Genomic DNA, 15,612 nt, shown 5'->3' on the forward strand with positions numbered 1-15,612 from the left:
GGACACTTTGGCGCAGTTGGTGAGCTTAAGCGCGTTAAAGCGTAACCAAGAGCCCCTGTCACTGTTTTCCTGTTGTGTGCTGCAGCCCCACTGTACTTATATATTTCTTATGGAGTCTGGGGACCTCCAGCGCTGCGTGCATGCTTTGCATAGAATTGCATAAAAAAATTTGGTTTGTGCTGCTCACCCCTTGGTAATTTATTTATAATTTTCCCCTGTGAGCCTGCATGACAACGCCCACCTCTAGCACAGTTAAGTATATAAATGAGTGCTTTGCACATGTTAAGAGAGTTCGTTTGGTAGCTAGGTGAAGGGTGAGGTGTTTTTAATTTCCTTTTTTCCCATCTAGTTGACATTTTAGGGTTTTTGGTTTAGTTCCCACTAGACTGCTTATAAAAACTGGCATTTTGCATGGTAGAGTAGGACTCACCAGATTGGGGACACTTTGGCGCAGTTGGTGAGCTTAAGCGCGTTAAAGCGTAACCAAGAGCCCCTGTCACTGTTTTCCTGTTGTGTGCTGCAGCCCCACTGTACTTATATATTTCTTATGGAGTCTGGGGACCTCCAGCGCTGCGTGCATGCTTTGCATAGAATTGCATAAAAAAATTTGGTTTGTGCTGCTCACCCCTTGGTAATTTATTTATAATTTTCCCCTGTGAGCCTGCATGACAACGCCCACCTCTAGCACAGTTAAGTATATAAATGAGTGCTTTGCACATGTTAAGAGAGTTCGTTTGGTAGCTAGGTGAAGGGTGAGGTGTTTTTAATTTCCTTTTTTCCCATCTAGTTGACATTTTAGGGTTTTTGGTTTAGTTCCCACTAGACTGCTTATAAAAACTGGCATTTTGCATGGTAGAGTAGGACTCACCAGATTGGGGACACTTTGGCGCAGTTGGTGAGCTTAAGCGCGTTAAAGCGTAACCAAGAGCCCCTGTCACTGTTTTCCTGTTGTGTGCTGCAGCCCCACTGTACTTATATATATATATATATATATATATATATATATATATATATATGGACTAGTTTAAAATATTAAATATTGCACGAAAGCAAAGTAAGTATTGCACGAAAGCAAAATCTCAGCAAAGACAGTTCATATACTTCTAATTATTTTATTTTAATATATTTTAATATCAGCCAACAGTGCCCAGATACATGTCATAATTTAATTTGTGGCCTAACCAGTCATATTTTGTTTCCTGTCTCCTCTTTCCACAAATGTCTCCAGTAGCTCCTCAGTTGATCATATCACTGCTTTCTTAGTTCAGTGTTTTTCAACATTATTATACAATAATTATTATGCTTTATTATACAGCCTAGTTTGAGTTTTGAGTTGTCTGGGGAAGTTCTAATCAGGCGGGTCCCTTTTAGCAGGAAAAAAAAAAGTTGAGAGAGATTATTTTTGCAAGTAATAGTCTATGGTTTCTTTATTTAACCATCAAATACACTTTCTTCAAATAAAAAAACAGAAGCAAAACAAAATGTGACGTGCATAAAATAGGTAATATGCATTGACATTTTTATCCAGTGACATTCAAGCAGTGATTGACATATTGGTGAGATTTATGACCTATAACTAAATTAAACAAGGGAGGACAATCTAATTGCATATTGTCAGCTAGAAAAAAACTGACCTTGTAAACTCAAGACAAACAGCTGACAACTGACAAACAACTAGCCAGGGAGGGAAAGTGGAATGGAATAACTTTTACATTTCAAGACAAGTAACAAGAAGGGGAAATCTAAGTTCTATGCGTGTACATACAGTATAATGTTATAGCTAGTCCAATGTTCTCAACAGTAATATCATCTCACATCGGATCAGTTGAATGGGACATGGGGATCGTCAGGCATCTAATAAATGCTTGTGCAAATTGTTGGTAATCATGTGCCAAGGCGGAGAGTTTGGCGCCCAGTGCAGTAGTAGTAACCATTCGGCTACTATGGTTGGAACTAATAGAGGAGCAAATACATACTAATAGTGGTAGCTTGTGCACCGGAGTTAGTGTTTAGCACTAGACGTGAGAGAGCCGTATTAGGCTGGTGCAACACTATTCAACACATCAGTGTCTGAAACTTATAAATGAATGAGCATACAATTTTTGCAGCACCTGAGGCATAATACATAAGGTGCAACTCTGTGGAATGTTAAAAGCCGAAATATATATATATATATATATATATATATATATATATATATATATATATATATATATATATATATACAGTGGTGTGAAAAACTATTTGCCCCCTTCCTGATTTCTTATTCCTTTGCATGTTTGTCACACTTAAATGTTTCTGCTCATCAAAAACCGTTAACTATTAGTCAAAGATAACATAATTGAACACAAAATGCAGTTTTAAATGATGGTTTTTATTATTTAGTGAGAAAAAAAAACTCCAAATCTACATGGCCCTGTGTGAAAAAGTGATTGCCCCCCTTGTTAAAAAATAACTTAACTGTGGTTTATCACACCTGAGTTCAATTTCTGTAGTCACCCGCAGGCCTGATTACTGCCACACCTGTTTCAATCAAGAAATCACTTAACTAGGAGCTATCTGACACAGAGAAGTAGACCAAAAGCACCTCAAAAGCTAGACATCATGCCAAGATCCACAGAAATTCAGGAACGAATGAGAACAAAGTACTGTAATTGAGATCTATCAGTCTGGTAAAGGTCATAAAGCCATTTCTAAAGCTTTGGGACTCCAGCGAACCACAGTGAGAGCCATTATCCACAAATGGCAAAAACATGGAAAAGTGACGAACCTTCCCAGGAGTGGCTGGCTGACCAAAATTACCCCAAGAGCGCAGAGAAAATTCATCCGAGAGGCCACAAAAGACCCCAGGACAACATCTAAAGAACTGCAGGCCTCACTTGCCTCAATTAAGGTCATTGTTCACAACTCCACCATAAGTAAGAGACTGGGAAAAATTGGTCTGCATGGCAGATATCCAAGGCACAAACCACTTTTAAGCAAAAAGAACATTAAGGCTCATCTCAATTTTGCTAAAAAAACATCTCAATGATTGGCAAGACGTCTTGGAAAATACCTTGTGGACCGACGAGACAAAAGCTGAACTTTTTGGAAGGTGCCTGTCCCGTTACATCTGGCGTAGAAGTAACACAGCATTTCAGCAAAAGAACATCATACCAACAGTAAAACATGGTGGTGGTAGTGTGATGGTCTGGGGTTGTTTTGCTGCTTCAGGACCTGGAAGGCTTGCTGTGATAGATGGAACCATGAATTCTACTGTCTACCAAAAAATCCTGAAGGAGAATGTCCGGCCATCTGTTCGTCAACTCAAGCTGAAGCGATCTTGGGTGCTGCAGCAAGACAATGACCCAAAACACACCAGCAAATCCACCTCTGAATGGCTGAAGAAAAACAAAATGAAGACTTTGGAGTGGCCTAGTCAAAGTCCTGACCTGAATCCTAATGAGATGTTGTGGCATGACCTTAAAAAGGCGGTTCATGCTAGAAAACCCTCAAATAAAGCTGAATTACAACAATTCTGCAAAGATGAGTGGGCCAAAATTCCTCCAGAGCGCTGTAAAAGACTTGTTGCAAGTTATTGCAAACGCTTGATTGCAGTTATTGCTGCTAAGGGTGGCCCAACCAGTTATTAGGTTCAGGGGGCATTTTCTTTTTCACACAGGGCCATGTAGGTTTTGAGTTATTTTTCTCACTAAATAATAAAAACCATCATTTAAAACTGCATTTTGTGTTCAATTATGTTATCTTTGACTAATAGTTAACGTTTTTTGATGAGCAGAAACATTTAAGTGTGACAAACATGCAAAAGAATAAGAAATCAGGAAGGGGGCAAATAGTTTTTCACACCACTGTATATATATAGGTAGTCACCCTGAGTGAAAATGTCAAAATGGAATGATATGAAGGTCATTTGATTGACACAGTGAAACAAAACTGCTATGTTGAACTTAAATGGTAAGTATATTCTAAAGCAGTATATCATAACTCCTAGGAATGACAGTTTTCTATGTTGGAAGTACAATACAGCTGGTTAAGGGAGTAGACAGTGACAATGTGCCCTTTACCATGTAAACTCATGTGGTGCTAATGGTTTAGTGGCCACTGGCCAGTGCTTCCCCTGTGCTAGCAATGGTAAAATTGTGGTACTCTCCCTGCACATGGCAACTTCACCGGCGTTTAGTGTATAATGCCCAATGTGACCGTGCAGTAGTACAGTGCCTAATCAAGTTGTACATACTTTTTAGCTAAGTTAATCAGCACAGCGACACTCAAACAAGATGGAGGACTATAGATAACTTGCTGGAATGTTTCACTAAGCATACACAGTTGTAACCTATGTAACTCTGGCAAGAAGTATTTCTCCTGTGAAACTGAGGAAAAGGGGAAAGGCCCAATTCACCACAAGATCAAACCTTGTATTCTTGCTCACTCATCCCTAGCATTGTGTGCTAGGTACCAATGGGTGCCAAATAGCAGTGGATTCAAAGTGGACTGGGTGAAAAGTAGCGTTGCGTGCAAAGTAACTGTGGGAGTCAAATAGCAGTGTGTGGCAAAAAAATAGTGGAAGCCAAGTTAGCAGTCCTTAGTAACAGGTTGGGGTGGATGATGCAGAGAACAGTGTTTGTGGGTGGTATCTCTTCCGTTACTTATATTCCTGCTTGTCAATCCCCTCCTCCTCTGATGCACATCTTACTGTGGAGTCTGGGTTCTATTCACACAGGCACATCATATTGTTCCCTGATGAAACATTATTCAAGCAACTGGTGGTGATGGGAGGAGTCGCAGCTTGCCAAAGTCCAGCCTACAATGGTTTAAAGCGGATATGCCATGAGAAACAGAGACACAGCACCACAGCATACTCTCACCCCTGGGGGATTTACAGGCATAGGCCTCAATGACCTGTGCCTTAAAACAGCCCTATATTTAAATCAACTTATGTTTTTATGATTTATTTTTAAACCTGTCAAAGACCACGTGTCCAAAGTGTAACAGAAATAAATCTTGCATTGCATATTTTTGTTTTCCAAACTTCTCATTAAAAGTGGTAGAATCACTAATGGTTAATAGAAACGCTGTTCAATGAAATCTATCCTACAATATTACAGTCTGAAAACAATCACCCACAATCTACAGCACTGCAAAGTAAAAAAAAATTGCCTTCTTAAAAACAGGAGATAATTACATGTGATCATTTCCCCTCCTACCCATAATGCATCACTTTCCCTTTTAGTCCACTTCATAAAACTGTGATGGTTTAACATTACTTAATTTGGTATCTCTTAATTTGCAATACAGTCATTGTTATAATAGGTATTTTATAGTACACATAGATCGACATGATTCGCTATACCATCATTGCTGGAATATTATTTCTATTTATTAAAACTTCTTTAACCTCCCTAGCATTCAGAGATGCCGGAGGTCACCGCTCAGGCCCCACTGGGCCGATTTGAATAATTTTTTTTTAAACACGCAGCAAGCGCTCGCCGCTGATCTGCTGCTACGATACAGGCCCCCCAGCCGAGACCCCGTGCGCTGCCTGGCCAATCTGTGCAAGGCAACGCTGAGGGGTGGATCGGGTCTCCCTGTGACGTCACGACTTTCGCCGCCATGGCGATGGGGAAGCCCTCAAGGAAATCCCGTTCAGAACGGGATTTCCGGACGGGCCATTGCACCGGTGGCGATCGGAGGGCAGGGAGGGACGCAGCAGGGAGGGGGGAATCATGTAGCTAGCGCTGGGCTAGCTACATGAAAAAAAATGTGCAAAAAACATTCCTGCGGCCGCGGGAATCAGAACGCCAGAATGCCAGGAAGGTTAATGCCTATATTTTTGCTTTCCCCACGTTAGATTGTGGTTTTATAACATTAAAAAATAGTTATAAAAGTGAAAGTTATGGTTCTCAAAAGATTTGCTGAAAAATCTCAGACATTTAAAATTATGGAGGCTTTTTCAGGAAATTTTCCATTTACAAACTGTTATCAGATGTATCACTATTTCACCAATAAATTGCCACTAAAAATGCTGACGTTTGCATTCACTGGAATTTTTTATTATTATTATTCCTGGGGTGCACATTAGCCTGGATTCACCAATGTATTGTAAATTGTACTAACGGCAGAAAATCAATGAATCATAGATAGCAAAGTTTAAATGTTTCATGGTGCGCTAATTAATTCACTCCTTTACTGTACCTAATTTGATGACTACTATGCAAATGATTAAACTGCATTAGGATGATTGAATTGCTTCCCACTTGTAGTACAATAATGGTGTAGTATACCGTAATCTTGTTTTCAGGGTTAATTCTCAAGTAGTAACATTCTTTTTTCCTATCAATTTTCAGAGTACTTTAAAGCCATATTGTGTTCTTTGGGACGACGCTAAATCGTAAGTCTAATTTAGACATTCCTTTCTTATTTATTATGTGACTTTTGTAATAATTTTATTATTGTCTTTGGTACATATAGATAGGATTATTTTCATATAGGGATGGTCGGAAATGCCAATTTCCGATTCTGCGATAAATCCGCATTTCGCCATTGCCAATTACCGATTCCGCTTTCCGGTACCAATTTCCACATTCCAATGCGGAATTTCCGCCGGAAATCGCGGAAATTCCACCCGACTTTAACATCGATTTTCTCAAAAACTATAAGGTCTTTTTGAAAACGATTTTTGCATCTTGTTCAGAAGATTCTGTTTAATAAACCCTGAAAATTTGGTGTTTCTAGGATCTACGGGGGCTTTGCTATTAACCACTAAATCGGCGGATTTTTACTGTAATATAAATGCAGAAATTAGGCAGATGCAGATTTTCTGCATTTTACTTTACAGTAAAATTCCGCCGACTTTAGCGGTTAATAGCAAAGCCCCCGTAAGTCCTAGAAACACCAAATTTTCAGGGTTTATTAAACAGAATCTCCTGAATAAGATGCAAAAAAAGTTTTCAAAAAGACCTTATAGTTTTTGAGAAAATCGATGTTAAAGTCGGTCAGAATTTCCACGATTTCCGGTGGAAATTTCCGTGATTTCTGGCGGAAATCTGCCTAACACACTTGCATTACCAATTTCCACATTCCGATGCGGAAATGCAAATTCCGATCGGAATTTCGGAAATTGCATTTCTGCGGAATCTGAATGAGCATCCCTATTTTCATATAGAAACATGGTCTTATCTGCATTAATATTAATTGTTGTTACTGTTTTTTTTTTTGTTTGTTTGTTGTTGTTTTTTTCACAATTATTACCAGCAGTACTTTCATTACAGCAAAAAGTACATTTTTCTTTTTGCAAAATTTCACTAAAAGTATGATTTCTGCAAATATTTTGCACAAAGGTAAATATATCATATACATGAACAAAGACCTCCGGTAGGCTTCCCTCTTCCTCTCTCTCTCTCTCATTCTCTCTCTCTCTCAAATCTGAGTCTTTTCATGCTTGCTGTTGCAACATAATCTTCACAGGGATCAGTAAGAAGAAAACTTACCTTAATTTTGCCCTAGGAATTCCTTCTCCTCATCCCAAATGCCCTCCAACCCCACCCTAGACAAACCCCAACATTGGCAGGGCGAGTGATCTGCGGTGGAGAGAGAGCGACGGGGGTGGTGGGAGCATAAGGGGAATTATTGAAATCTATGCCCTGGCAGGTATAACAGAATCAAAACATATATCACCACGGTCCAGAAGCAGTTAAAGACATCCAAACCCAAAAATCAGCATGGATGGCTTTTGGTTCCATGTCCCAGATAATAAGGATCTCAGTTTAAATGTGTTTTTCTGTAGCAGACAATGCACACAAAAATAAACAAGTGTGACCCCTACCTAATGGTGAGAAGGTGAGGCAGGACCCTGGCAAGCATGCTGTTTTATGTTTTCAAATAAAAACATTTACACTTACCTTGGAGGGATATGGAATGTCATTATGAAGATTGGAAGTGCAGGCTTTAACATCATCTGCCCATCAAGGCCTTTGTCTGATCCTAACTTGGCATATTCCTGGTAAGGAGATGTAATCACATGAATGTACTATATCTCCCAGCATAATTTGTGGTGGCCAGGGTTGCACAACTTCACTGCAGATACTTCAACCTGCAGTTATATGCACCAGGGCCGGAGCTACCATAGGAAAAAATGGGCAATTGCCCCAGGGCCACAGAGCCTGTAGGGGCTACCAAGTTGTCCCTCCCTATCTTAACTGTTGCTCCCCAGGGACTCTGTAGAGTCTGTTAAGTTGGGAGGTGATTGGGGGAGGGTCAGCAGCCAGCTCAGGGGCCCAGGAGGGAAGTTTGGCTACAACAAAGGGCCTCTAATGACGCTTTTTGGTCGGGGGTGTCTGTTGGGGGGCCCCCAGGCTAATTTTGCCCTAGGGCCCAATTGTTACTTGAACCGGGCCTGGTTATATAGTACAGGAAGAGAGAATATGGATGCCCTCATATAGACAGGGGCCTCTCCTGCGAAAAGCCTTTTCCTAAGAAAACTCATGCTGCCTATCCAAAAGCCCACAGCATTCACAAACCTCTTTTAGAGGGAGGTTTTGGTTAGTATACTTATTGAATTTGGGAGCACCCAGGTGCTCAGATTCCTTTAAATAACCAGTGTGGCTGAAAAAAAGTCACATATTGGTAAAGTTTAGTCAAAAACATTGTCAGAAACTCCTTACCTCTCAGAGAGGTAAAAAAAAAAAAAAAAAAAAAAAAAGTTTGCATCCAATGGTTTTAAAAAAAGAGGAAAAAAAAAACTAATGACTTTAAATCACAATTGGTTATAATTTTAGGGAAGAAAGAGAGTCTTTGCTGATTATGTATGTTTTTGTATGTAGCCAAACTCTATGAATGCCTTTATTTTGATTTTTCTTTTGTTGCAAAATCTAGAAGTTCAGGGCACAGGGGAAGTTCAGTGTCTGTCTCCAAACAAATAATTGCCAACAGTGTAATCCCCTAGACTGTAGTCCAAGTACTACTGACTAGGTCAACCTCAAATACATGGTGATCATTTGTCAAGCTATTTAAAGTTGGATACAAAACCAGCTATGTGCCTGCATGCATTTCCAATGTCTGGCTAGTGAATATTTTCTACTTTATTGCTATTTATAAATTCAAGCAGGAAATATCTTAGTTTCTTAGGAATTAATAATGTAATTTTTCTTGTGAAATTCTGGGTCAGTGTTCCATGATCTTTCTGGGAAGATAAAATGATTGACCAGATTAAACTGAATTGGTACTGAGGTTCTATTTCTCCATAGAAAATATAAAGAGTACAGGGCACTTTGGTGTGAACAATTATACCAATTAGAAATCAGTATTTAAAGGAAACCAGAGATGGAACAATAAAAAAGTTTTATACATACATAGGGCTTCCTCCAGCCCCCTTCGTACTGATTAGTCCCTCGCCGTTCTCCTCCACTGCTTGCTGTCTCTGCAAACTGGCCCAGTAACTGTAGGAGTCGGAAGCTTACTGCACATGCGCGGCCCAGCCGCATGCACTCCCCTATTGTGCTCCTGTGGCCGTGGGCACTCTGTGCCTGTGCAGTACTATTGCGCAGGCACAGAACGTTCTAAGCCCCAGGAGCAAAATAGGGGAACGCACTTGGCCTCACTGCATAGGCACTAACTGGCCCTGACTTGCCGATCTATCAAGCCGGATTGCAGAGTCTGCAGGCCGCAGAAGAAAAAGCGCTAAACGCGCTAGCATAATCACAAATGCTCAGTGCTTTTAGAAGTGATTTTTCAAGGCAATTTTAGGCATGTGTTTAGCGATTTTCTATTCATCCACAAGATATACTGGCACATATGCTCCTCCATCCGCTAAGCTTCAGTTCTGAATCAGGTGCATTTACTCTCCTCACAAATGCTACCTACCTCTATAGGTGGCCTCATTCATGTGTAGGAGTGTCTTCACAAAGGTGTCTTAGATGTGCAGGAGGAACCATGTTTGTGTTTAGAGGGCTCCATGCTGCTCTGTGTGCTTTACACTTGTAAGCCACAGGCTGTAGGAGCTGTTAAAACCAGGAGCTGGCTCAGTTTGTGTGAGGGGTAATGGCTGGGAGAAACCCCACTCTGCTCTGCGTGTCTTACACAAGCAAGCAGCAGGCAGCTGGAGAGGTTTGTGAACTGACAAGCAGGTGCGTGGTAGAAAGGATAAATGGCGGCTGCCATATAATATAGTTAAAGGTATTTACTTTAAATAAACAGCGACGCATTTCAGAGAGCTCAACTCTCTTTCATCAGGCTAAAATCAAAATCATATGAAATCAAGACTTGGGAAGGGGTTTTGCAGGGGATCGTGCACGCCAGCATGCCACTCTGTCAACAGTCTAACAGCGGCAATCACCGCTATTAGACTGTTAGTGAAACCACCATTTATTTACATTGTACAGCACTGCAATCTACGTCAGCGCTGTACTGGGGACAGCCGTGTCACTCGGCTTCCCCCAGAAATCCTCAGAGAGTGATCAGCTCTCATAGGCTGATGCCTATGAGAGCTGATCGCTGTGATTGGCTGGCGGGGGAGGGAGGGAGGGGAGTTATTAAAAATAAACAAAATATGTATACATTTATTTTAAAAAAGACTATTAAATTAATAAAAAAACCAACAACCTGCAGCAGCAATCAGAGCCCACCAACAGAAAGCCCTACTGGTGGGCAGGAAAGGGGGAGGATTCATTTGTGTGCTCGGGTTGTGTGGCTCTGCAGTGAGCCATTAAAGCTGAAGAACACATATTTGTAAAAAATAGCCTGGTCACTAGGGGGGTGTAAGCCTATGGCCCTTAAGAGGTTAAACTATGCAGTGTGTATAATAAAGTAGTATAACATTCCTTTATTCCAAAACCACATGCATTTATTCGCCTCAGAATAGCCCAGCTGATATGTTCCTGACAAAAAAAAAAAACTTCACAAGAGCTGTACCATGGAAAGGGAATTAGCGGATGTTATATATAAGTATCTCCCTCACCTCTCTGTCCCTGATCTTGAGTAGCTTCAAAGTTCAGGTCTTTGAGGGCTTTCCATATTTGTAGCCTACACTTTGACCTCCGCGCACTGTGTATCTAGAAAAACCTCAGGGCAAACCACAGCTCCTGGAAGACTATAATGCCTAGCACTTTGATGCTGCAGATCTGTAGAATGGAAGCACAGAAGTGTAATTAACACAATTTATTCATATTCCTTTGAACCACAGAACTGCTTTTTATGGCAATCTTCAACATAATGAATACAATGAATCAAAATAACAGAAACATATATTTATAAAGCCACCTTTTGATTCTTCAGTATTTTATTCCAGATTAAAATTACTGAGCTCTTATTTTTAGGACAGCAGGTAAATCATATATCTATATCTAGTGTGTGTGTTTGTGTGTGTGTGTGTGTGTGTGTGTGTGTGTGTGTGTGTGTGTGTGTGTGTGTGTGTGCGTGTGTGCGTGTGTGCGTGTGTGCGTGTGTGCGTGCGTGCGTGCGTGCGTGTGTGTGTGTGTGTGTGTGCGTGCGTGTGTGTGCATACAGTGTGTGTGCGCGTACTGTGTGTGTGTGAGTGTGTACAGTGTGCGTGCGTGTGTGCAGTGTGTGTGTGTACAATGTGTACAGTGTGTGTGTGTGTGTGTGTGTGTGTGTGTGTGTGTGTGTGTGTGTGTGTGTGTGTGTGTGTGTGTGTCAGAGTGAGAGAGAGATTTTCTGTTCTATCAAAATCCTGCATAGACTTCTATTTAATATAAAAGACGAGAGCATGTAATGCATATTTAAATAAACATAATGCACTGTCCTTTTTAAGATGTTATTTAGAAAGTAGAATGCATAACAGGACTGAACCCAAGCTGTACTTTTGCTGTTTTTTTTTCTTAGCAATCTGCGCAACAACAAGCAGAACTTTTGTCATGAGTTGGCAGCTGTACATGCTTGCTTGACTTCACTAACACATATATAGATTGTTCTGTTGACAATTTACCAGCATAGCAAAAACTGGAAGGCACTTTCTGTTTGCTGGCAAGTGCATGTGGTGATTTATCTAGCGGCTGTAGCCAATTGTGTAAAATGGCAAATAATAGTTCTGGAGTAAAAAGCCATTGCAAAACAATCTCATAACTATAAAAAATACAGTGTAAATGTGATTCACAATTTAAGGTAAACCTACTCTTGCAAGTAGTATTTATGATGATCATAATGCATATTGTGTGGCAAAGTTATCTATATGCCGAAGAGAAATGGATATTCACATGTCTGATTACCTCAAAGCAAATATAATGCTAAACATTTATCAAAGAGAGACTGTAGTAAGCCCACAGCCTTCGTTTCACGTTATTGGAGAGACTGTACAGTGTACAGTTTTCCTCTTTAAATACTTAAGGAATCTCTAAAGTGAGTCTAAATTCCTATTTTTAACTAGTATTTATGTAAAGCACTATAGGTAATGCTAAACCGCCGCATCCCTGCGGCAAAATTAAGGGTTTATAACCCCCAAATCCCCTCTGCAAAATCCACAACTTTCTTGGTCGTGGATTTTGCTGCTCATGGAGGCAGAGCTTTGAGCTGCAGCTCTGCCTCCATTCGCGTCAATCCACCATGAATCTCCACCTCTCCCCCGCCCCTCTCAGTGAAGGAAGATTGAGGGGGGCGGGGAGAGGCGGCGATCAGCAGGGATTGAAACGCCAAGAGGCAGAGCTACAGCCATAAGCTCTGCCTCTATGAGGAAGCGCTCCGCGGACCTACCAAAGGGGATGTAAACCCCTTATTTTGCCGCGGGGATGCGGCGCTTTAGCATTACCTATAGTGCGTTACATAAATACGGAAAAAACTGGAATTTACACTCACTTCAGAGTCTCTTTAAAGTAAATGGGGCATAGCTGGTATTCAAATTAAAACATATAAACATCCTCTGTCACTCAAAATCATGATCCCACTGAAACTGCACACAGGTCAGGTAAACTCATAAGTTCAAGTGAATTCAGCTCTTTGCAGTTGTCCACCCCCTTACCATTATTTGTGTACTGTTTATCATAGCTCTATTCACGAATTATACATCAACAGCCAGAGATTCATCAGAATTCTCTCATAGGGAGTAAAGAGAGTTTGATAAACAAGAGGTAAATATATTCTGTGAGGTAAACAGGGCATACAAATATAAAAAATGCAATATCTACTAATACTAATCCCTCCATGGTATGTCTACACAACAATGCAGGAAGGAACACTGATATTCACCACTGCAGGAATAGCTCACATTCACAAAGGTGCAAGGAAAGGTTAACAACAATTGTAAGGTAAGACCCAGCAATGCAGCTATAGCATAAGCTGATCGCTATCACAGGCCAAGAATCAAGACAGGAAAAGGAATTTATGTGAACATCCACAAATGAAAGCAGGCATGCAAATTCCAACATAGGTGAATGGTAATTAATCAGTCCTGTGATATTTTTAACTACAGAATAATTGCAGATTGAAATGACACTCAGGGCCCTTTTCCACTACAGCGTTTGCGATTGCTTAATCGCAAAACCGCAAACCGCTAGTGATTTGTCAAATCGCTACAGTTTGCTTTTAGCATAGGAATCGCGGTAGGTCATTTCCACTACCGCGATTCGTTTTTGACCGGATCGCGATCGCGCGGCGGAGCGATTATTGCCGCGATTTTGCTATGCAGTGCATAGCATAGCAAAATCGCGGCCGCGAACGTCGGGGAATCGCCGGTAATTGCGATTCAGCAATCGCTAGCGTTCAGCGTGAACGCTAGCGATTGCTAGTGGAAAAGGGCCCTCACTGCAAATGCTAGTAACACTATGCAGCTGAACACGTGCATGGAAGTTATTCACCAGTTCGATTGCAGATCCCCTGTTAGGGGGCGATAAAGACTACATTAACAACTGGCTCAATTACAATGTATTACAAAATGCACTAGGTGTACAAAATGTACAATGAATGTACTTTTTAAGTACAGAGAGGTTACTAAAAGAAGAATGCAATTAAGGTAGCAGTAGAAACCATGCTTACACAGCAATTTGTGCATTCAAATGTTGAAATATAAAGACAGAAAATTCTGTTAAACGGCCTCTTGATTTCAGCCTTGTCACATGGAATGTATTGTGATATAATTTTGTGTTTAGGGAAAAAAAACATGAAAAAAAAACCCTCACAAAAATGTTTTAGAACAGAAAAAGAACTTCAGCTATGGGATTACTAGTCTCTATAGCAGATGTGTTATCATGGCTTTCCCTGTTAGTTCTTCGGGTCATGAACAAACAGGAATATGATATTAGATGCTAAGGTATATTAAATCTGTCTGCATCCTACTAACTTGGAGGAATACTTTAAGTCATAGGTAGTGTTGGGCGAACATCTAGATGTTCGGGTTCGGGCCGAACAGGCCGAACATGGCCGCGATGTTCGGGTGTTCGACCCGAACTCCGAACATAATGGAAGTCAATGGGGACCCGAACTTTTGTGGTTTGTAAAGCCTCCTTACATGCTACATACCCCAAATTTACAGGGTATGTGCACCTTGGGAGTGGGTACAAGAGGAAAAAAAAATTAGCAAAAAGAGCTTATAGTTTTTGAGAAAATCGATTTTAAAGTTTCAAAGGGAAAACTGTCTTTTAAATGCGGGAAATGTCTGTTTTCTTTGCACAGGTAACATGTTTTTTGTCGGCATGCAGTCATAAATGTAATACATATAAGAGGTTCCAGGAAAAGGGACCGGTAACGCTAACCCAGCAGCAGCACACGTGATGGAACAGAAGGAGGCGCAGGAGGAGAAGGCCACGCTTTGTGAGACACAACAACCCCGGCCTTGCATGAGGGCAAGAAGCGTGCGGATAGCATGCTTTGTACCGCCATGCAGTCATAAATGTAATAAAGATAAGAGGTTCCATAAACAGGGACCAGCAACGCTAACCCAGCAGCAGCAGCAGCAGCACACGTGATGGAACAGGAGGAGGCGCAGGAGGAGAAGGCCACGCTTTGTGAGACACAACAACCCAGGCCTTGCATGAGGACAAAAAGCGTGCGGATAGCATGCTTTTTACCGCCATGCAGTCATAAATGTAATAAAGATAAGTGGTTCAATAAACAGGGACCACGCGGCAACGCTAACCCAGCAGCAGCAGACGTGATGGAACAGGAGGAGGCGCAGGAGGAGAAGGCCACGCTTTGTGAGACACAACAACCCAGGCCTTGCATGAGGGCAAGAAGCGTGCGGATAGCATGCTTTGTACCGCCATGCAGTCATAAATGTAATAAAGATAAGTGGTTCAATAAACAGGGACCACGCGGCAACGCTAACCCAGCAGCAGCAGACGTGATGGAACAGGAGGAGGCGCAGGAGGAGAAGGCCACGCTTTGTGAGACACAACAACCCAGGCCTTGCATGAGGGCAAGAAGCATGCGGATAGCATGCTTTGTACCGCCATGCAGTCATAAATGTAATAAAGATAAGTGGTTCAATAAACAGGGACCACGCGGCAACGCTAACCCAGCAGCAGCAGACGTGATGGAACAGGAGCAGGCGCAGGAGGAGAAGGCCACGGTTTTTGAGACACAACAACCCAGGCCTTGCATGAGGACAAAAAGCGTGCGGATATAGCAGCAATGCTTTTTGCCGCCATGCAGTCATAAATGTAATACAGATGA

At 41.4% G+C, this 15,612-nt stretch overlaps 1 protein-coding gene across 5 annotated transcripts in view; it reads left to right on the forward strand.

The window, feature by feature from the left end:
- Positions 1-15,612, forward strand: part of ADGRB3 (adhesion G protein-coupled receptor B3) — a 1,235,185-nt gene that overhangs the window by 839,619 nt on the left and 379,954 nt on the right. For all 5 annotated transcript variants that reach the window (XM_068281444.1, XM_068281441.1, XM_068281445.1 and 2 more), the window contains one exon: positions 6,345-6,388. In XM_068281444.1, coding sequence (XP_068137545.1) covers positions 6,345-6,388 — 44 coding nt within the window. The remainder of the gene's footprint in view (positions 1-6,344; positions 6,389-15,612) is intronic.

Source organism: Hyperolius riggenbachi, chromosome 4 (assembly GCF_040937935.1).
Source record: "Hyperolius riggenbachi isolate aHypRig1 chromosome 4, aHypRig1.pri, whole genome shotgun sequence".
NCBI classification, from domain to species: Eukaryota; Metazoa; Chordata; class Amphibia; order Anura; family Hyperoliidae; genus Hyperolius; species Hyperolius riggenbachi.